The 22,430-nt window shown below is 66.2% G+C and overlaps 1 protein-coding gene across 4 annotated transcripts in view; it reads left to right on the forward strand.

Annotated features, from left to right (window-relative positions):
* LOC142825942 (microtubule-actin cross-linking factor 1, isoforms 6/7-like) overlaps positions 1-22,430 on the forward strand; it is a 186,953-nt gene that overhangs the window by 90,069 nt on the left and 74,454 nt on the right. For all 4 annotated transcript variants that reach the window (XM_075918189.1, XM_075918188.1, XM_075918187.1 and 1 more), the window contains 6 exons: positions 2,306-2,434; positions 4,949-5,101; positions 11,802-11,957; positions 14,795-14,980; positions 15,070-15,189; positions 15,888-16,057. In XM_075918189.1, the coding sequence (XP_075774304.1) occupies positions 2,306-2,434; positions 4,949-5,101; positions 11,802-11,957; positions 14,795-14,980; positions 15,070-15,189; positions 15,888-16,057 (914 nt within the window). The remainder of the gene's footprint in view (positions 1-2,305; positions 2,435-4,948; positions 5,102-11,801; positions 11,958-14,794; positions 14,981-15,069; positions 15,190-15,887; positions 16,058-22,430) is intronic.

Here is a 22,430-nt window from a genome sequence, read left to right on the forward strand (position 1 = left end):
CCCCAGATCCCATGCTAGCCACGGCCATGGCCAGCTGGGAGAGCTCCCTGGGCCAGCACCTCCCCAGATCCCATGCTAGCCACGGCCATGGCCAGCTGGGAGAGCTCCCAGGGCCAGCACCTCCCCAGGCCCCTCACTAGCCACGGCCACGGCCAGCTGGGAGAGCTCCCTGGGCCAGCACCTCCCCAGATCCCATTCTAGCCACTGCCATGGCCAGCTGGGAGAGCTCCCTGGGCCAGCACCTCCCCAGATCCCATGCTAGCCACGGCCATGGCCAGCTGGGAGAGCTCCCAGGGCCAGCACCTCCCCAGATCCCATGCTAGCCACGGCCATGGCCAGCTGGGAGAGCTCCCTGGGCCAGCACCTCCCCAGATCCCATGCTAGCCACGGCCATGGCCAGCTGGGAGAGCTCCCTGGGCCAGCACCTCCCCAGATCCCATGCTAGCCACGGCCATGGCCAGCTGGGAGAGCTCCCTGGGCCAGCACCTCCCCAGATCCCATGCTAGCCACGGCCATGGCCAGCTGGGAGAGCTCCCAGGGCCAGCACCTCCCCAGATCCCATGCTAGCCACGGTCATGGCCAGCTGGGAGAGCTCCCTGGGCCAGCACCTCCCCAGATCCCATGCTAGCCACGGCCATGGCCAGCTGGGAGAGCTCCCTGGGCCAGCACCTCCCCAGATCCCATTCTAGCCACTGCCATGGCCAGCTGGGAGAGCTCCCAGGGCCAGCACCTCCCCAGGCCCCTCACTAGCCACGGCCACAGCCAGCTGGGAGAGCTCCCAGGGCCAGCCCCTCCCCAGATCCCATGCTAGCCACGGCCACGGCCAGCTGGGAGAGCTCCCTGGGCCAGCACCTCCCCAGATCCCATGCTAGCCACGGCCACGGCCAGCTGGGAGAGCTCCCTGGGCCAGCACCTCCCCAGATCCCATGCTAGCCACGGCCATGACCAGCTGGGAGAGCTCCCAGGGCCAGCACCTCCCCAGATCCCATGCTAGCCACGGCCACGGCCAGCTGGGAGAGCTCCCAGGGCCAGCACCTCCCCAGATCCCATGCTAGCCACGGCCACAGCCAGCTGGGAGAGCTCCCTGGGCCAGCACCTCCCCAGATCCCATGCTAGCCACGGCCACGGCCAGCTGGGAGAGCTCCCTGGGCCAGCACCTCCCCAGATCCCATGCTAGCCACGGCCATGGCCAGCTGGGAGAGCTCCCTGGGCCAGCACCTCCCCAGATCCCATGCTAGCCACGGCCACGGCCAGCTGGGAGAGCTCCCAGGGCCAGCACCTCCCCAGGCCCCTCACTAGCCACGGCCACGGCCAGCTGGGAGAGCTCCCAGGGCCAGCCCCTCCCCAGATCCCATGCTAGCCACGGCCACGGCCAGCTGGGAGAGCTCCCTGGGCCAGCACCTCCCCAGATCCCATGCTAGTCACGGCCATGACCAGCTGGGAGAGCTCCCAGGGCCAGCACCTCCCCAGATCCTATGCTAGCCACGGCCATGGCCAGCTGGGAGAGCTCCCAGGGCCAGCACCTCCCCAGATCCCATGCTAGCCACGGCCATGACCAGCTGGGAGAGCTCCCAGGGCCAGCCCCATCCCATACCCCACGCTAGCCACGGCCACGGCCAGCTGGGAGAGCTCCCAGGGCCAGCACCTCCCCAGACCCCACTCTAGTCACGGCCAGGGCCAGCCCCTTCCTAGACCCCACACTAATCACGGCCACGGCCAGCTGGGGGAGCTCCCAGAGCCAGCACCTCCCCAGACCCCACGCTAGCCATGGCCAGGGCCAGCTGGGAGAGCTCCCAGGGCCAGCCCCTTCCTAGACCCCACACTAACCACGGCCACGGCCAGCTGGGAGAGCTCCCAGAGCCAGCACCTCCCCAGACCCCACGCTAGCCACGGCCAGGGCCAGCTGGGAGAGCTCCCAGGGCCAGCCCCTTCCTAGACCCCACACTAACCACGGCCACAGCCAGCTGGGGGAGCTCCCAGGGTCAGCCCCTCCCCAGGCTCCATGCTAGCCACAGCCACGGCCAGCGGGGAGAGCTCCCAGGGCCAGCCCCTCCCCAGGCCTCATGCTGGCCACAGCCACGGTGAGCCAGGAGATCCTGTGGCGCATTGGGACTTTGGGGGGGAACCAGCCAGCCCGTGGCAGGAACCCGCAGCACATGGGGATGTTGCGGGGGGAGCTGGCCGGCTGGGCTATGGCAGGAACCTATGGGACACGGCCAGGGAGCTGGCTGGCCCGCACTCTGCCGGGCTGTAGGGCCGGTCCCACGCAGCCCCGGGCCGGCTGCTCACTCTGTCCCTCCCGCAGGTGCAGGACGTGACGCTGGAGATCATGGATCTGCAGCAGTGGCTGGAGCATGTGGAGCTGCGGCTCTTCTTCTCCACGCCCGCCTGGGACCACCCTGAGACCACCAAGGAGAAGCTGGCAGCGCACCTGGTGAGCCCTCCCTGCCAGACCCAAGCAACCCCGCAGCACCTCTGCCCCAGCCCCCCCGCCACGCCTGCCCCAGCCCCCCGCCACGCCTGCCCCAGCCCCCCGCCACGCCTGCCCTAGTCCCCCATCTGCCCCAGCCCCCCGCCACGCCTGCCCCAGCCCCCCGCCACACCTGCCCTAGTCCCCCATCTGCCCCAGCCCCCCCGCCACGCCTGCCCTAGTCCCCCATCTGCCCCAGCCCCCCACCACGCCTGCCCTAGTCCCCCATCTGCCCCAGCCCCCCGCCACGCCTGCCCCAGCCCCCCGCCACGCCTGCCCTAGCCCCTCGTCTGCCCGAGCCCCCCGCCATGCCTGCCCCAGCCCCCGTCTGCCCGAGCCCCCCGCCACGTCTGCCCCAGCCCCCGTCTACCCCAGCCCCCCCGCCATGCCTGCCCTAGCCCCCCCGCCACGTCTGCCCCAGCCCCCGTCTGCCCGAGCCCCCCGCCACGTCTGCCCCAGCCCCCGTCTACCCCAGCCCCCCGCCATGCCTGCCCTAGCCCCCCCGCCACGTCTGCCCCAGCCCCCGTCTACCCCAGCCCCCCGCCATGCCTGCCCTAGTCCCCCGTCTGCCCTAGCCCCTCGTCTGCCCCAGCCCCCCCGCCACGCCTGCCCTAGTCCCCCGTCTGCCCGAGCCCCCTGCCACGCCTGCCCTAGCCCCCCCGCCACGTCTGCCCCAGCCCCCGTCTACCCCAGCCCCCCCGCCACGCCTGCCCTAGCCCCCCGTCTGCCCGAGCCCCCCGCCACGCCTGCCTCAGCCCCCCGTCTGCCCCAGCCCCCCGCCACGCCTGCCCTAGTCCCCCGTCTGCCCGAGCCCCCTGCCACGCCTGCCCTAGCCCCCCGTCTGCTCCAGCCCCCCGCCACGCCTGCCCCAGCCCTCGTCTGCCCCAGGCCCCCCGCCACGCCTGCCCCAGCCCCCCGTCTGCCCCAGCGTCACTGCCATGCCTGCCCTAGCCCCCCGTCTGCCTCAGCCCCCCACCACGTCTGCCCCAGCCCCCCGTCTACCTCAGCCCCCCGCCATGCCTGCCCTAGTCCCCCGTCTGCTCCAGCCCCCCGCCACGCCTGCCCTAGCCCCCCCGCCACGCCTGCCCCAGCCCCCGTCTGCCCCAGCTCCCCTGCCACGCCTGCCCCAGTCCCCCGTCTGCCCCAGCCCCCTGCCATGCCTGTCCCAGCCCCCCCGCCACGCCTGCCCTAGTCCCCCGTCTGCCCGAGCCCCCTGCCACGCCTGCCCTAGCCCCCCCGCCACGTCTGCCCCAGCCCCCGTCTACCCCAGCCCCCCCGCCACGCCTGCCCTAGCCCCCCGTCTGCCCGAGCCCCCCGCCACGCCTGCCCCAGCCCCCCGTCTGCCCCAGCCCCCCGCCACGCCTGCCCTAGTCCCCCGTCTGCCCGAGCCCCCTGCCACGCCTGCCCTAGCCCCCCGTCTGCTCCAGCCCCCCGCCACGCCTGCCCCAGCCCTCGTCTGCCCCAGGCCCCCCGCCACGCCTGCCCCAGCCCCCCGTCTGCCCCAGCGTCACTGCCATGCCTGCCCTAGCCCCCCGTCTGCCTCAGCCCCCCACCACGTCTGCCCCAGCCCCCCGTCTACCTCAGCCCCCCGCCATGCCTGCCCTAGTCCCCCGTCTGCTCCAGCCCCCCGCCACGCCTGCCCTAGCCCCCCCGCCACGCCTGCCCCAGCCCCCGTCTGCCCCAGCTCCCCTGCCACGCCTGCCCCAGTCCCCCGTCTGCCCCAGCCCCCTGCCATGCCTGTCCCAGCCCCCCCGCCATGCCTGCCCCTGCCCGTCTGCCCCAGCTTCCCTGCCACACCTGCCCCAGACCCCCCATCTGCCCCAGCACCCCACCATGCCTCCCCCAGCCCTCCATTTCTGCCCCAGCACTCCATTTGTCTTCCCCAGCCCCCCGTCTGCCCCAGCTCCCCTGCCATGCCTGTCCCAGCCCCACATTTGCCCCAGCCCCCTGTCTGCCCTAGCCCCCCACCACAGCTGCCCAAGTTCCCCCCCACATCTGTCCTAGCCCTGCTGCAACATCTCCCCCATCCCCCCACAGCATGTCTGCCCCAGCCCCTCATCTGCCCCAGCTCCCCTGCCATGCTTACTCCAGCCCCCTTCTCCTCCAGCCCCCCAGCCTCTTGCCTGCCCCAGCCTCCGTCTGCCCCAGGTCCCCAGCTCCTGTCTGCCCCAGCACCCCTGCCACACCTGCCCCAGCCCTCCGTCTGCCCCAGCACCCCTGCCACACCTGCCCCAGCCCTCCGTCTGCCCCAGCACCCCTGCCACACCTGCCCTAGCCCCCCGTCTGCCTCAGCTCATCTGCCCCAGCACCCCATTTGTCTTCCCCAGCCCCCTGCCTGCCCAAGTTCCCACCCATGCCTGTCCTAGCCCTGCAGCAACATCTGCCCCATTCCCCACAGCATGTCTGCCCCCAGCCCCCCTTGTCTGCCCCAGCCCCCACAGCAAAGCCAGGCCAGCACTGCCCGGGCTGCCTCCGCAGGAGCTGGGCAAGGAGCTAGAGAGCAAGCAGCAGGCGTATAACAGCGTGAGGGACCGGCTGCAGCGCCTGCCCCGGGCCTGCAGCACTGAGCACAGCCTGCACCTCCTGGAGCAGAAATGGGAGAGCGTCCACAGCCAGGTCCAGGAGAGGAAGGTGTGTGGGGGGGGGCTGGGGTTGTGTGTGCGTGTGTCCCATGGGCTGGCACTGAGAGTGCGTGTGTCTCCTGGGGGCTGGGAGTGTGTGTGCGCTGTGCCGTGGGGGGGGCGTCTGCTCTGTAACCCGGCGTCCCCGCCTGGCTGCGCTGTGTGATTCCCACGGACTCCCCCACGTGTGGATTGGCCCAGCCCCCTCGGCCCAGCCTGGGCAGGTAACAAGGCTCTTCCCAGGGGGAGACAAAGGGGGGGAGGGGGAGACGGACACCTGCTGGGGGGCAGGCCTGGGAGCGGGGCAGGTGGTTGGGGAAAACATGGAGAGAAGAGGCTGAGCTGAGCCCTGGGAGTTCGGGGCCCTGTGGACCCCACCCCAAGGGCTCTGAGGCTGCCTGCCCCTCACTCCAACGTCCATCGCGAGCCCAGGCCGGGCTGTGTCTCTGAGAAGCAAGAAACTCTCTGTTCCACTGGCTGGCGGAGTCGCATCTTTCGCGGGGTTAGGGGCCACCGACGCGCCGTCTCGTGCATGTGTGTGCATTTGCCTCCCCAGCTTGTCTGCCCCAGCTCCCCCGTGCCATGGACTGTGTGTGACCCCACTGGCTGCAATGCTGTGTGCACCCACATGCACATGTCTTGTGCTCCCACAGGTTTTTTTGAGTGTGTGTGTCCCTGAGGGCTGGGCTAGGGACTCATGCACGCGGGGTACTTCCATTGGCTGGGATTGCAAATCTGTCTGTCCCCCTGGCTGGAAGGAGAGTGTTGCAGGCTGTAGCAGGCACAGTTCTCCGTTCCCTGGATGGAAAGACAGAAATTTTAGACTGTAGAAGGCACAGCTAGTCGGATCCCTCGTTGAAAGGAGGGCGGTATAGGCTGTAGCAGGCACAGCTGATTGGTTCCCTGGTTCGAAGGAGGGCAGTGTAGCCTGTAGAAGGCACAGCCGATCAGTTCCCTGGCTGGAAGGAGGGTGGTTTGGGCTGTGGCAGGCACAGCCGGTCAGTTCCCTGGCTGGAAGGAGGGTGGTGTAGGTTGTAGCAGGTATAGCTGGTTGGTTCCCTGGCAGTAAGGAGGGTGGTATAGACTGTAGCAGGCACAGCCATTCAGTTGCCTGGTGGGAAGGAGGTTGGTGTAGGATGTAGCCGGTACAGCTGGCAGGGTCTCTGGCTGGAAGGAGGGCATTTTGGGCTGTAGCAGGCACAGCTGGTTGGTTCCCTGGCTGGAAGGAGGGTGATGTAGGTTGTAGCAGGCACAGCCGGTCAGTTCCCTGGCTGGAAGGAGGGTGGTTTGGGCTGTAGCAGGCACAGCCGGTCAGTTCCCTGGCTGGAAGGAGGGTGGTTTGGGCTGTAGCAGGCACAGCCGGTCAGTTCCCTGGCTGAAAGGAGGGCAGTGTAGACTGTAGCAGGCACAGCTAGTCAGTTCCCTGGCTGTAAGGAGGGTGGTGTAGACTGTAGTAGCCACGGCCGGTCGGGTTTGGTTTGGGCTGTAGCAGGCCCAGCCGGTCGGTTCCCTGGCCGTAAGGGGGGTGGTGTAGGCGGTAGCAGGCATAGCTGGTTGGTTCCCTTGCTGGAAGGAGGGTGGTGTAGACTGTAGTAGCCACGGCCGGTCGGGTTTGGTTTGGGCTGTATCAGGCACAGCCATTCAGTTCCCTGGCTGTAAGGAGGGTGGTGTAGGTTGTAGAAGGCACAGCCGGTCGGTTTTCTGGCTGGAAGTAGGGCTGTAGAAGGCACAGCTGGTTGGTTCCCTGGTTGGAAGGAGGGCGGTGTAGGTTGTAGAAGGCACAGCCGGTCAGTTCCCTGGCTGTAAGGAGGGCGGTTTAGGCTGTAGCAGGCGCAGCCAGTGCCAGATCCCTGGGTGAAAGGGGCCGGTTTAGGCTGTAGCAGGTGCAGCCAGTGCCAGATCCCTGGGTGAAAGGGGCCGGTTTAGGCTGTAGCAGGTACAGCCAGTGCCAGATCCCTGGGTGAAAGGGGGTGGTTTAGGCTGTAGCAGGCACAGCCAGTGCCGGATCCCTGGGTGAAAGGGGCCGGTTTAGGCTGTAGCAGGCGCAGCCAGTGCCAGATCCCTGGGTAAAAGGGGGCGGTTTAGGCTGTAGCAGGCGCAGCCAGTGCCAGATCCCTGGGTGAAAGGGGCCGGTTTAGGCTGTAGCAGGTACAGCCAGTGCCAGATCCCTGGGTGAAAGGGGGCGGTTTAGGCTGTAGCAGGCACAGCCAGTGCCAGATCCCTGGGTGAAAGGGGCCGGTTTAGGCTGTAGCAGGTACAGCCAGTGCCAGATCCCTGGGTGAAAGGGGCCGGTTTAGGCTGTAGCAGGTACAGCCAGTGCCAGATCCCTGGGTGAAAGGGGGCGGTTTAGGCTGTAGCAGGTACAGCCAGTGCCAGATCCCTGGGTGAAAGGGGCTGGTTTAGGCTGTAGCAGGTACAGCCAGTGCCAGATCCCTGGGTGAAAGGGGCCGGTTTAGGCTGTAGCAGGTACAGCCGGTGCCAGATCCCTGGGTGAAAGGGGGCGGTTTAGGCTGTAGCAGGCGCAGCCGGTGCCAGATCCCTGGGTGAAAGGGGGCGGTTTAGGCTGTAGCAGGTACAGCCGGTGCCAGATCCCTGGGTGAAAGGGGGCGGTTTAGGCTGTAGCAGGTACAGCCGGTGCCAGATCCCTGGGTGGGGCTTCATGTCCACTGCAGGGTTCTTGCAGAAGAAGCATTTTCCACAAGAGTTTTTGCGCAAAAGTGCGTCCAGACCTCAAAGTGCATCTCCAAAGGGATGTGCTCTTGCGCAAGAAAGCTCCAATGGCCATTGTGACGGCGCCTCGGGGTTTTCCCGTCTCCTGCAGCCCCGTAGTGGCCCGGACAGACTCCCCCAGCCAGTAGAACAGGGGAGTTTATTGCCTCTCCAGGGTACAGCCCAGCACAGATGGAATCTGGTTCCAGGGCAGGCCTAGGATGCCTCAGCCCCCCTTGAGATGGGGGAGCCTGGGCCTCTAAATCCTTCATGATTCCGGCCCAAGACTGTCCCTTCCCCCGCATGCTCACTTCCTTTTCCATCCCTTCCCTTAACCGGTAGAACCAGTTTGGTCACTGTCATGGGGGCTCTTAAGGTACCCCCCCCCCCCCCCCCCGGTGGACAGTGCTTACACACAGAGGCCAGTAGGGGTCACCCACAGCTCAAGGTACTGACACTACATCACACCTGCCTTTTTGAAACCTTGTTTCAGCAAGACCAGGCTAACACGGCTACATCTCTATTACCTGCCTTTTTGTGAAAGAGCTGTAGCAAAAGCCCTCTGCTCTGTTGATTTTCTTGTGCAAAAGCATGCTTGAGATGTGGATGCTCTGCCAGTTTTTGCACAAAAAACGTGTAGGCTACATCTACACTGGCACCCTTTTCCGGAAATGCTTAAAACGGAACAGTTTTCCGTTATAAGTATTTCCGGAAAAGCGCATCTACATTGGCAGGATGCTTTTCCGCAAAAGCACTTTTTCCGGAAAAGCGTCCGTGCCAATGTAGACGCGCTTTTCCGCAAAAAAGCCCCAATCGTCATTTTCGCGATCGGGGCTTTTTTGCGGAAAAGACTACTGTGCTGTCTACACTGGCCCTTTTCCGGAACAGTTTTTCCGGAAAAGGACTTTTGCCCGAACGGGAGCAGCATAGTTTTTCCGGAAAAACAATGACGATTTTACATTAGATCATCATTGCTTTTCCGGAAAAGCAAGCAGCCAGTGTAGACAGCTCGCAGCTTATTCTGGAAAAGCGGCTGCTTTTCCAGATTAAGTGGCCCAGTGTAGACACAGCTGTAGTGTAGACATTGTCTCTCTGGGGGGGAGTAGTTTAGGCTGTGGCAAGAACCGTCAGTTGGCTTTCTGGCTGGAAGGGGGGTGCTTTAGGCTGTGGCAGGCACAGTCGGTAGGTTCCCTGGCTGGAAGGGGGAGTAGATTAGGCTATAGCAGGCACAGTTGGTCAGATCCCTGGCTGGAAGGGGAGCAGTTTAGGCTGTAGCAGGCACAGCCAATCAGTTCTCTGGCTGTGTGGGGGACTAGTTTTAGGTTGTAGCAGGCACAGTCAGTTGGTTGCCTTGCTGGAAGAGGAGGGGACGCTTTAGGCTGTAGCAGGCAGACCTGATGAGCTACCTCGGTGGAAGGGGGCAGTTTAGGTTGTAGCAGGCACAGCCAATCAGTTCCCTTTCTAGGTGGGGGAGTAGTTTGGGCTGTAACAGTCACAGTCAGTTGGTTTCCTGGCTGGAAGGGGGACACTTTAGGCTGTAGCAGGCACAGCCGGGGTCAGATCCCTGTGTGGAGGGGGGCGGTGTAGGCTGTAGCAGGCACAGCCGGGGTCAGATCCCTGTGTGGAGGGGGGGCGGTGTAGGCTGTAGCAGGCACAGCCGGGGTCAGATCTCTGTGTGGAGGGGGGTGGTTTAGGCTGTAGCAGGCACAGCGAGTGAGATCCCTGTGTCCCTGTGTGGAGGGGAGTGGTTTAGGCTGTAGCAGGCACAGCGAGTGAGATCCCTGTGTCCCTGTGTGGAGGGGGGCGGTTTAGGCTGTAGCAGGCAAAGCGGGTGAGATTCCTGTGTCCCTGTGTGGAGGGGGGCGGTTTAGGCTGTAGCAGGCAAAGCGGGTGAGATTCCTGTGTCCCTGTGTGGAGGGGGGCGGTTTAGGCTGTAGCAGGCACAGCGAGTGAGATCCCTGTGTCCCTGTGTGGAGGGGGGCGGTTTAGGCTGTAGCAGGCACAGCGAGTGAGATTCCTGTGTCCCTGTGTGGAGGGGGGCGGTTTAGGCTGTAGCAGGCAAAGCGGGTGAGATTCCTGTGTCCCTGTGTGGAGGGGGGCGGTTTAGGCTGTAGCAGGCACGGCCGGGGTCAGATCCCTGTGTGGAGGGGGGCGGTTTAGGCTGTAGCAGGCACGGCCGGGGTCAGATCTCTGTGTGGAGGGGGGCGGTTTAGGCTGTAGCAGGCACGGCCGGGGTCAGATCCCTGTGTGGAGGGGGGCGGTTTAGACTGTAGCAGGCACAGCGAGTGAGATCCCTGTGTCTCTGGGTGGTGGGGGGCGGTTTAGGCTGTAGCAGGCACAGCGAGTGAGATCCCTGTGTCTCTGGGTGGTGGGGGGCGGTTTAGGCTGTAGCAGGCACAGCGAGTGAGATCCCTGTGTCCCTGTGTGGAGGGGGGTGGTTTAGGCTGTAGCAGGCACAGCCGGGGTCAGATCTCTGTGTGGAGGGGGGTGGTTTAGGCTGTAGCAGGCACGGCCGGGGTCAGATCCCTGTGTGGAGGGGGGCGGTTTAGACTGTAGCAGGCACAGCCGGGGTCAGATCTCTGTGTGGAGGGGGGCGGTTTAGGCTGTAGCAGGCACGGCCGGGGTCAGATCCCTGTGTGGAGGGGGGCGGTTTAGACTGTAGCAGGCACAGCGAGTGAGATCCCTGTGTCTCTGGGTGGTGGGGGGCGGTTTAGGCTGTAGCAGGCACAGCGAGTGAGATCCCTGTGTCCCTGTGTGGAGGGGGGTGGTTTAGGCTGTAGCAGGCACAGCCGGGGTCAGATCTCTGTGTGGAGGGGGGCGGTTTAGGCTGTAGCAGGCACGGCCGGGGTCAGATCCCTGTGTGGAGGGGGGCGGTTTAGACTGTAGCAGGCACAGCGAGTGAGATCCCTGTGTCTCTGGGTGGTGGGGGGCGGTTTAGGCTGTAGCAGGCACAGCGAGTGAGATCCCTGTGTCCCTGTGTGGAGGGGGGTGGTTTAGGCTGTAGCAGGCACAGCCGGGGTCAGATCTCTGTGTGGAGGGGGGTGGTTTAGGCTGTAGCAGGCACGGCCGGGGTCAGATCCCTGTGTGGAGGGGGGTGGTTTAGACTGTAGCAGGCACAGCGAGTGAGATCCCTGTGTCTCTGGGTGGTGGGGGGTGGTTTAGGCTGTAGCAGGCACAGCGAGTGAGATCCCTGTGTCTCTGGGTGGTGGGGGGCGGTTTAGGCTGTAGCAGGCACAGCGAGTGAGATCCCTGTGTCCCTGTGTGGAGGGGGGCAGTTTAGGCTGTAGCAGGCACAGCCGGGGTCAGATCCCTGTGTGGAGGGGGGTGGTTTAGACTGTAGCAGGCACAGCGAGTGAGATCCCTGTGTGGAGGGGGGTGGTTTAGGCTGTAGCAGGCACGGCCGGGGTCAGATCCCTGTGTGGAGGGGGGTGGTTTAGACTGTAGCAGGCACAGCGAGTGAGATCCCTGTGTCCCTGTGTGGAGGGGGGTGGTTTAGGCTGTAGCAGGCACAGCCGGGGTCAGATCTCTGTGTGGAGGGGGGCAGTTTAGGCTGTAGCAGGCACAGCGAGTGAGATCCCTGTGTCCCTGTGTGGAGGGGGGTGGTTTAGGCTGTAGCAGGCACAGCCGGGGTCAGATCTCTGTGTGGAGGGGGGTGGTTTAGGCTGTAGCAGGCACAGCCGGGGTCAGATCCCTGTGTGGAGGGGGGTGGTTTAGACTGTAGCAGGCACAGCGAGTGAGATCCCTGTGTCCCTGTGTGGAGGGGGGCAGTTTAGGCTGTAGCAGGCACAGCGAGTGAGATCCCTGTGTCCCTGTGTGGAGGGGGGCGGTTTAGGCTGTAGCAGGCACAGCGAGTGAGATCCCTGTGTCCCTGTGTGGAGGGGGGCAGTTTAGGCTGTAGCAGGCACTGCTGGTCGGATCCCTGTGTGGCTGGCGCCTGGCTCATCGCCATTGCCGGCTCTCCCCGTAGGCCCATGTCTTTAACCGCGGCTTCTCTCCTCTAGGAGCATCTGGCCGAGGGGCTGAGGCTGACCTCTGAGTTCCACGGCACGGCGCAGGAGCTGCTGCAGTGGCTGGGGCAGACGGAGGGGAGCCTGAGTGCCCCGGAGCCGCCCAGCTTCGTGGTGGAGACTGTCCTCAGGCAGATCCAGGAGCACAAGGTGAGTGTGGCAGGCCCAGCGGCTTTCCCTGTCCCTTGGTCCCTGTGCTGGCAGGGCCGTGACCCCTCGCGTAAGGCAGGACCCACCCGCCTCTGAGCAGAGCCCTGGCCGGCCGCGCTGCCACGCAGTCCCCAGAGAGCACCTGGCTGCCGGGCGGAGGCACCCTCTAGGGCCAGGCTCGCAGGGCCCCGCTTCCTCGCTGACGGCCGGGCTGAAGGGCCCTCTGGAGCAACCTGCTCTGGTGCCTGACCGAGGGCCCTGGTCTCCTCTGGCCGTGCCAGTGCGATTTTCCAGAGCCCCCAGACAGGGCCTGGCCCCAGTGCTGCCTCTCCGGGCTCGCGCTGGGCAAGACCTGAGCGGCCCCGCCAGGAGCCTCGTCCATGCAGGCGCCTCCTGCGCACTCTCGCTGCTGGGAACCGCGCGCTGGCACTGACCCCTGTGCGGGAGGCCAGTGCTGGGAGGGGGCAGGAGGCTCCCCAGATGCTGGCAGTGCAGGCAGGGGGCTGTAATATAACCGGCGGCCTGGACACAGCTGAGAGGGGCAGATCAGGGGGTCTGTCTACACTACCCCCCTAGTTCGAACTAGCGGGGTAATGTATGCATACCGAACTTGCTAATGAAGCCCGGGATTTGAATTTCCCGGGCTTCATTAGCATAAAGCCGGCGCCGCCATTTTTAAAAGCCGGCTAGTGCGAACCCCGAGCCACGCGGCTACACGCAGCACGGACTAGATAGTGGAACGAGGCGTACAGATAGTTCGGATTAGAAGCCTAGTCCGAACTACCTAGTCCGTGCCGCGTGTAGCCGCGCGGCACGGGGTTCGCACTAGCCGGCTTTTAAAAATGGCGGCGCCGGCTTTATGCTAATGAAGCCTGGGAAATTCAAATCCCGGGCTTCATTAGCAAGTTCGGTATGCATACATTACCACCCTAGTTCGAACTAGCGGGGTAGTGTAGAAATACCCAGGGTGAATTGCTCAGAGCCAGGGCGACTGAGAGCCCCAGCTGGGGACCTTCCCGATAGGTGCCCAACCTGTAAGAGCACGTCAGCCACCACACGTGCCAGCAGGGAACCTCCCCAGCACATCCCCATAGGCACCCAGCATTCCCTGTGCCCCCCAGCCCCCCTGACACAGGGGAGAGGTTATAACCCATCCCCCACCTGCCCTCAGACACCCCAGTGCTCCCTGTGGCCCCCCAGCCCCCTTACACAGGGGAGAGGTTATAACCCATCCCCCACCTCCCCTCAGACACCCCAGTGTTCCCTGTGCCCCCCAGCCCCCCTTACACAGGGGAGAGGTGATAACCCATCCCCCTACTCCCCTCAGACACCCCAGTGCTCCCTGTGCCCCCCAACCCCCCTTACACAGGGGAGAGGTGATAACCCATCCCCCTCCTCCCCTCAGACACCCCAGTGCTCCCTGTGCCCCCCCAGCCCCCTTACACAGGGGAGAGGTGATAACCCATCCCCCACCTCCCCTCAGACACCCCAGTGCTCCCTGTGCCCCCCAACCCCCCTTACACAGGGGAGAGGTTATAACCCATCCTCCACCTCCCCTCAGACACCCCAGTGCTCCCTGTGCCCCCAGCCCCCCTTACACAGGGGAGAGGTGATAACCCATCCCCCACCTCCCCCCACACACCCCAGTGCTCCCTGTGCCCCCCAGCCCCTCCTCACACAGGGGAGAGGTTATAACCCATCCCCCCACCAGCCCTCAGGCACCCCAGTGCTCCCTGTGCCCCCCCAGCCCCGCTTACACAGGGGAGAGGTTATAACCCATCCCCCACCTCCCCTCAGACTCTCCCCGTCCCAAAGGACCAGCCCCAGTCCCAGGGCGATTCCTGCCTTGGCTCTTACCCGAAGAGCTCACCGGGCCCGTCCTGTGGCATCTCCCAGGGCAAGGCTTGTTAGGAAAGGAAAGAGCGTTGAGCGACACTGGTAGAGGAAACAAGGGTGCTTGGCCCAGTCGAACGTTCCTGGTGCAGGTGGAGCCCCAGCCCTGGTGCGGTCACTGCCCACGCTGACCCTGAGGCCAGTCGCAGTGAGAGACGCACGGGGGAGCCAGCTGCGTTTCAGCTCGAGCAGGGGATGCTCCTGCCAGGTCCCAGGGTCAGATCCGCCTGGTGGTGTTTGAACTGCTCGTTCAAGTCTCTGGTACATCGTGTGGCCGATGGGTCATCGCGTCCGGCCTCCCAGTTCATAGCACAGACGCTCCTGAATGCGGAGCCCCCGGGCCCTTTTCCCCCGGTGAGGGAACCCCGTTGCTCTGGCCGTGGGACGGTACCTCCCAAGGTGGAGCTGGTCCCGTGGGCAGGACTTGGCAGCAGCCCTGCCCCCGTGCTGGTCTGAACGTTCCCAGCAGAGTTCCTCCGAGGCAGACGGGCCCCGCTCCAGGTGCATTGTCAGTCAAGTGCTGCTGTTGCTGGCCCGTAGCGGGCAAGGCCCGTTGCTCTCTCCCCGCAGCAAACTCCTGCAGCACAAGTCCGGAGCCTTGTGTCACACACCAACCCACAGGGCTTGGAGCGGCACAAGCAGAGCCCATGGCCGACAGAGCCTCCGTGGCCCCTTTGCGCACACGCAGCCCAGCAGAATCCCGTAATGAGATGGGCCAGGCTCCCGGTGTGAGGGGAGCGCCCAGCTGCTCTCTCTTGGTCCCTTGCAGGCCCGGCCCAGCGGGTTCACCGGCGCTTTATTCACCACGCCCTGTGGCCACGCTGGGGTGGAGCAGGGCGTTTCTCCCACCAGCCTGTTCCTCTGTGTGCCCGGTGCCGGGTGGGTGCAGCCCACAGGATCTCAGGGCCCTGTGGCCACGCTGGCTAGCTGTGGCTTGCTTGCAGGTGCTGCTGCAGGAGGTGGGATCCCGTGGGGAACAGCTCTCCCGCCTGGAGGAGGTGAGCCGGAAGCAGCACTGCACCGTGGTGCAGAGCCTGGTGCTGGCCGCCAAGGAGCGGGTGGCCAAGGTGCTGCAGCGCACGGGGGAGCGAGGGGCTGCGCTGGAGGAGGCTCGCAAGCGCGCCAAGCAGGTACTGGGCCAGGCCACCCCAGGGAGCCGTCGCCGGGGGCCTCCCACGCTCCCGGCTGCCCCGCTGACGCTCCTCTCGCTCACTCCCAGTTCAGTGAGTCCCGGCAGCTGCTCCTGGCCTGGATGGACGAGGTGGAACCGACTCTGGAGGTGCCCAGCGACGCCGCCATGAGCCAGGAGGAGCTCAAGTGCCAGCTGGCTGAGCACAAGGTGCGGCCCCGCAGCTCTCAGGACGCGTCTTCATCCCAGGCAGAGGGCCCAGCCTCTGGGACACCCTGGGGGGTGGGTGCTCTGTCCCGGGCTGGCCGGCAGAGGGCCCAGCCTCTGGGACACCCTGGGGGGTGGGTGCTCTGTCCCGGGCTGGCCGGCAGAGGGCCCAGCCTCTGGGACACCCTGGGGGGTGGGTGCTCCGTCCCGGGCTGGCCGGCAGAGGGCCCAGCCTCTGGGACACCCTGGGGGGTGGGTGCTCCGTCCCGGGCTGGCCGGCAGAGGGCCCAGCCTCTGGGACACCCTGGGGGGTGCCTTGGGCTCTCCCTGCCATGGCCCTGCACAGAGCACGGGGGCCCTGCACCCATCTCTGCTCTCAGCAGGACCAGGCAGCCCTGGGGCTGGGTGGAGCTGGGAGGTAGCCGAGGTGACCCCGCCTGGCAGGTGCTAGGCTCTGGGGCTGCTCTGGGCAGCCATGGCGGGGGAGGGCCTGTCTGGGAATCGGGAACCTTCTCCCTGCAGGTGCCAGACCCCACAGGGCCCACTCCTCCTCCAGGGCTGACCTCACCGCCTCCTTCCTTCCCCACAGCCCCTGCTAGCCTCCCCACCCCCACCCCGCCCTCCCAGTCCCAGCCACTGCTCTCTGGGCCCTGCCCTGCTGGTCTCCAGGGCTGCCCCCGACTCACCCTCTGTGGCTGCAGGAGTTCCAGAGGCTGCTGCGCGCCAAGCGTCCCGTGTATGAGGCCACGCTGCGCAGCGGGCGCCTGCTGCGGGAGAAGACCCTGCTGGCCGAGGACGTGCAGCCGCTGGAGGAGCTGCTGGGCGAGCTGAAGGAGCGCTGGGAGGACGTGTGTGACCGGGCGGTGGAGAGGTGAGGCTGGAGTTCTGCCCTTGTCCTGCTGGCTCTGCCTTAGGGATGCCTGCACCCCATCCCCTCTGGCCTGGGAGCCCCGTCTCCTCCGCCGCCCCGGGGATCTGTGGGTTCGTGCCAAGGCTCAGAAGAGTTCCAGCTGGGGTCCTCCCTGTGCGGCGCCAGGCCGGGCAATCTGGGCTCTGGGTCGAGCCAGGCCCTGAGTCCGACATTGGACCTGCCCGGAGGGGGCTGGACACAGTCGAACCTGCAGGTCGCCCCGTTCAGAGGGAACTGGCGGAGGTACATGTCCCACAGGAACCTGCCTGGTGTCTCCACCTGCCCGGCACCCGCAGGCCGAGCGGCAGAGTCGGCTAAAAGGGGGTGTCCGGCCCTTGGTGAGGTCTGCGGGGCAGCCGGGGGGACGCTCTGGCCGGCAGGTCAGCCCCAGAGCCTGGTGCTTGGTCCCTGGTTCCCACGGGCCAGACGCGACCTTTGGTTGGGCTGTTCTCCCCGCCAGGGAGGTGCAGGATCTGGGGGCTCATCTCGCAGGGCCGGGCTGAGGAGACGCTGAGCGAGGGAGACGGGATGTGAGGGGCGGAGGGGGCAGGAGGTAGCCGGAGAGGCAGGGAGCGGCGCAGGCCTCTTTGGGGTGCTGGTGGCGGGTGTCCCCCGGAGGCCAGGCGCTGGCCGGCACGGAGCCATGGCTTTCGGGCCTTGCCGGGACAAGGGCCTAGCACCGGAGCATGAGCGCCCTGGTGTCTGCTCAGCGCAATGAGCCCTTCGGGCTGCTCTGCCCCCGGGGACTGGGCCGAGCGGGGTGCACGTGGGCTGGGTTGGGGTCCTGGCTGCAGCTGCGGTTGGTAATGACCCTGAAGCACCTGCAGCCCGACCTGCCCCCCCCAGCAGGGACGTTGTGTGCGCCCAGTTACCACAGACCTGTCTGCAGTGCCCTGCCCCGGGGCCAGACAGCCTCCCCACGCCCGTCCCAGCCTCGGCCCTGCAGCGCCTCGGCCTCTCCTGTCCGCACAGCGGGGAGCCCTGCTTCCTGGTCAGGCTGCGCCTGTGCCACGACATCAGATCCAAGGAGCAACACTCTACTCCCCTTTCCCCCCAGCCAGGTCCGATCCACGGGGCAGCACTGTCCCCCCTCCAAGCCAGGACCGATCCACGGGGCAGTGTCACATCCCCCCCCAGCCAGGTCCGATCCACGGGGCAGTGTCACATCCCCCCCCAGCCAGGTCCGATCCACGGGGCAGTGTCACATCCCCCCCCAGCCAGGTCCGATCCACGGGGCAGTGTCACATCCCCCCCCAGCCAGGTCCGATCCACGGGGCAGTGTCACATCCCCCCCCAGCCAGGTCCGATCCACGGGGCAGCGCTGTCCCCCCTCCAAGCCAGGACCGATCCACGGGACAGTGTCACATCCCCCCCCAGCCAGGTCCGAACCATGGGGCAGTAACATCCCCCCCTAGCCAGGTCCGATCCACGGGGCAGTGTCACATCCCCCCCAGCCAGGTCCGATCCACAGGGCAGTGTCACATCCCCCCCCAGCCAGGTCCGATCCACGGGGCAGTGTCACATCCCACCCCAGCCAGGTCCGATCTACGGGGCAGTGTCACATCCCTCCCCAGCCAGGTCCGATCCACGGGGCAGTGTCACATCCCCCCCCAGCCAGGTCCGATCCACAGGGCAGTGTCACATCCCCCCCCAGCCAGGTCCGATCCACGGGGCAGTGTCACATCCCACCCCAGCCAGGTCTGATCCACAGGGCAGTGTCACATCCCACCCCAGCCAGGTCCGATCTACGGGGCAGTGTCACATCCCTCCCCAGCCAGGTCCGATCCACGGGGCAGTGTCACATCCCCCCCAGCCAGGTCCGATCCACGGGGCAGTGTCACATCCCACCCCAGCCAGGTCCGATCCACGGGGCAGTGTCACATCCCCCCCAGCCAGGTCCGATCCACGGGGCAGTGTCACATCCCACCCCAGCCAGGTCCGATCCACGGGGCAGTGTCACATCCCCCCCAGCCAGGTCCGATCCACGGGGCAGTGTCACATCCCCCCCCAGCCAGGTCCGATCCACGGGGCAGTGTCACATCCCCCCCCAGCCAGGTCCGATCCACGGGGCAGTGTCACATCCCCCCCAGCCAGGTCCGATCCATGGGGCAGTGTCACATCCCCCCCCAGCCAGGTCCGATCCACGGGGCAGTGTCACATCCCACCCCAGCCAGGTCCGATCCACGGGGCAGTGTCACATCCCCCCCCAGCCAGGTCTGATCCACGGGGAGTGTCACATCCCCCCCCAGCCAGGTCCGATCCACGGGGCAGTGTCACATCCCCCCCCAGCCAGGTCCGATCCACGGGGCAGTGTCACATCCCCCCCAGCCAGGTCCGATCCACGGGGCAGTGTCACATCCCCCCCAGCCAGGTCCGATCCACAGGGCAGTGTCACATCCCCCCCCAGCCAGGTCCGATCCACGGGGCAGTGTCACATCCCCCCCCAGCCAGGTCCGATCCACGGGGCAGTGTCACATCCCCCCCCAGCCAGGTCCGATCCACGGGGCAGTGTCACATCCCCCCCAGCCAGGTCCGATCCACGGGGCAGTGTCACATCCCCCCCAGCCAGGTCCGATCCACGGGGCAGTGTCACATCCCCCCCAGCCAGGTCCGATCCACGGGGCAGTGTCACATCCCACCCCAGCCAGGTCCGATCCACGGGGCAGTGTCACATCCCCCCCCAGCCAGGTCCGATCCACAGGGCAGTGTCACATCCCTCCCCAGCCAGGTCCGATCCACGGGGCAGTGTCACATCCCTCCCCAGCCAGGTCTGATCCACGGGGCAGTGTCACATCCCCCCCCAGCCAGGTCCGATCTACGGGGCAGTGTCACATCCCCCCCAGCCAGGTCCGATCCACGGGGCAGTGTCACATCCCCCCCCAGCCAGGTCTGATCCACGGGGAGTGTCACATCCCCCCCCAGCCAGGTCCGATCCACGGGGCAGTGTCACATCCCCCCCCAGCCAGGTCCGATCCACGGGGCAGTGTCACATCCCCCCCAGCCAGGTCCGATCCACGGGGCAGTGTCACATCCCCCCCAGCCAGGTCCGATCCACGGGGCAGTGTCACATCCCCCCCCAGCCAGGTCCGATCCACGGGGCAGTGTCACATCCCCCCCCAGCCAGGTCCGATCCACGGGGCAGTGTCACATCCCCCCCCAGCCAGGTCCGATCCACGGGGCAGTGTCACATCCCCCCCAGCCAGGTCCGATCCACGGGGCAGTGTCACATCCCCCCCAGCCAGGTCCGATCCACGGGGCAGTGTCACATCCCCCCCAGCCAGGTCCGATCCACGGGGCAGTGTCACATCCCACCCCAGCCAGGTCCGATCCACGGGGCAGTGTCACATCCCCCCCCAGCCAGGTCCGATCCACAGGGCAGTGTCACATCCCTCCCCAGCCAGGTCCGATCCACGGGGCAGTGTCACATCCCTCCCCAGCCAGGTCTGATCCACGGGGCAGTGTCACATCCCCCCCCAGCCAGGTCCGATCTACGGGGCAGTGTCACATCCCACCCCAGCCAGGTCCGATCCACGGGGCAGTGTCACATCCCCCCCAGCCAGGTCCGATCCACGGGGCAGTGTCACATCCCCCCCAGCCAGGTCCGATCCACGGGGAGTGTCACATCCCACCCCAGCCAGGTCTGATCCACGGGGAGTGTCACATCCCACCCCAGCCAGGTCCGATCCACGGGGCAGTGTCACATCCCCCCCAGCCAGGTCCGATCCACGGGGCAGTGTCACATCCCCCCCAGCCAGGTCCGATCCACGGGGAGTGTCACATCCCACCCCAGCCAGGTCCGATCCACAGGGCAGTGTCACATCCCCCCCAGCCAGGTCCGATCCACGGGGCAGTGTCACATCCCACCCCAGCCAGGTCCGATCCACGGGGCAGTGTCACATCCCCCCCAGCCAGGTCCGATCCACGGGGCAGTGTCACATCCCACCCCAGCCAGGTCCGATCCACGGGACAGTGTCACATCCCCCCCAGCCAGGTCCGATCCACGGGGCAGTGTCACATCCCACCCCAGCCAGGTCCGATCCACGGGGCAGTGTCACATCCCACCCCAGCCAGGTCCGATCCACGGGGCAGTGTCACATCCCACCCCAGCCAGGTCCGATCCACGGGGCAGTGTCACATCCCCCCCAGCCAGGTCCGATCCACGGGGCAGTGTCACATCCCCCCCCAGCCAGGTCCGATCCACGGGGCAGTGTCACATCCCCCCCCAGCCAGGTCCGATCCACGGGGCAGTGTCACATCCCCCCCCAGCCAGGTCCGATCCACGGGGCAGTGTCACATCCCCCCCCAGCCAGGTCCGATCCACGGGGCAGTGTCACATCCCCCCCCAGCCAGGTCCGATCTACGGGGCAGTGTCACATCCCCCCCAGCCAGGTCCGATCCACGGGGCAGTGTCACATCCCCCCCCAGCCAGGTCCGATCCACGGGGCAGTGTCACATCCCCCCCCAGCCAGGTCCTATCCACGGGGCAGTGTCACATCCCCCCCCAGCCAGGTCCGATCCACGGGGCAGTGTCACATCCCCCCCCAGCCAGGTCCGATCCACGGGGCAGTGTCACATCCCCCCCCAGCCAGGTCCGATCTACGGGGCAGTGTCACATCCCCCCCAGCCAGGTCCGATCCACGGGGCAGTGTCACATCCCCCCCCAGCCAGGTCCGATCCACGGGGCAGTGTCACATCCCCCCCCAGCCAGGTCCGATCCACGGGGCAGTGTCACATCCCCCCCCAGCCAGGTCCGATCCACGGGGCAGTGTCACATCCCCCCCCAGCCAGGTCCGATCTACGGGGCAGTGTCACATCCCCCCCAGCCAGGTCCGATCCACGGGGCAGTGTCACATCCCCCCCCAGCCAGGTCCGATCCACGGGGCAGTGTCACATCCCCCCCCAGCCAGGTCCGATCCACGGGGCAGTGTCACATCCCCCCCCAGCCAGGTCCGATCCACGGGGCAGTGTCACATCCCCCCCCAGCCAGGTCCGATCCACGGGGCAGTGTCACATCCCCCCCCAGCCAGGTCCGATCCACGGGGCAGTGTCACATCCCCCCCAGCCAGGTCCGATCCACGGGGCAGTGTCACATCCCCCCCCAGCCAGGTCCGATCCACGGGGCAGTGTCACATCCCCCCCAGCCAGGTCCGATCCACAGGGCAGTGTCACATCCCCCCCAGCCAGGTCCGATCCACGGGGCAGTGTCACATCCCCCCCCAGCCAGGTCCGATCCACGGGGCAGTGTCACATCCCCCCCAGCCAGGTCCGATCCACGGGGCAGTGTCACATCCCACCCCAGCCAGGTCCGATCCACGGGGCAGTGTCACATCCCCCCCAGCCAGGTCCGATCCACGGGGCAGTGTCACATCCCCCCCAGCCAGGTCCGATCCACGGGGCAGTGTCACATCCCCCCCCAGCCAGGTCCGATCCACGGGGCAGTGTCACATCCCACCCCAGCCAGGTCCGATCCACGGGGCAGTGTCACATCCCCCCCCAGCCAGGTCTGATCCCCTTTAAGAGCCCCCAGCTGCATTTGGTTGAGCAAAAGAAAAAGGGGGGTTAGGGCTGCCCCTTTAAGAGACGTGGTTACAGGCTTTTTGGCCACATCAGTCTTCCCCTGGTCACCACCATTTTGAATGGCGACGCCGGATGGCTCCCCTACCCTGGTGAGCACAGGGAGCTGGGGGCGGGGGCCATTTTCTGGGGCACTTGTTTGTGTGCCGTCCGTGGGTCGGTTTGGGTTCACGTGGGGCTCAGCGCGCGGCCCGCGGGCGGGCTCTTTTGAACATGGCCCCACTGGGAACACGCTCCATGACGGTGAGGCGTCTCCCAGGCAGGCTGAGCACTGAGAGACGCAAGCGGACGGGCTGGCTGGAACAGGCTGGTACAGGGTGTTGGTGGTTTTAGCCCTCAGGGAGGAGGTGCCGGGGCATTGTGGGAAGTGCTTCGTATTCATACCCATGAGTGTAAAAGAAGCTATTTACATATATTTGCATATGTATTTGCATGTATATTCAAGCACACTTACGTTGCACCCCTCGGCATGTGCGGTGAGTTTCAATGTGTCCCCTGGGGCTTCCAAAGTTGAGTAGCCCTGGTCTAGATGGTGTTTGCTGTGGGGGCGTGTCGGGCCCCCCCATCCTGCACCCCGTCCGCAGCAAGATGAGACTCCGCCAGCCAGTAGCACAGGGGGGTTTATCGCTTCTCCAGGATACAGCCCAGCACGGACGTGACGTGGACATAAGGAGTCAGGGGCAGCCCTGGGCCCCTTAGGGTGGGGTCCACAGGCCCTGAACCCTCAGTGCTCAGCTTAGTCCCTTCTCTTCATGTTTCC

Source organism: Pelodiscus sinensis, unplaced genomic scaffold (genome assembly GCF_049634645.1).
Source record: "Pelodiscus sinensis isolate JC-2024 unplaced genomic scaffold, ASM4963464v1 ctg119, whole genome shotgun sequence".
Lineage (NCBI taxonomy): Eukaryota > Metazoa > Chordata > Testudines > Trionychidae > Pelodiscus > Pelodiscus sinensis.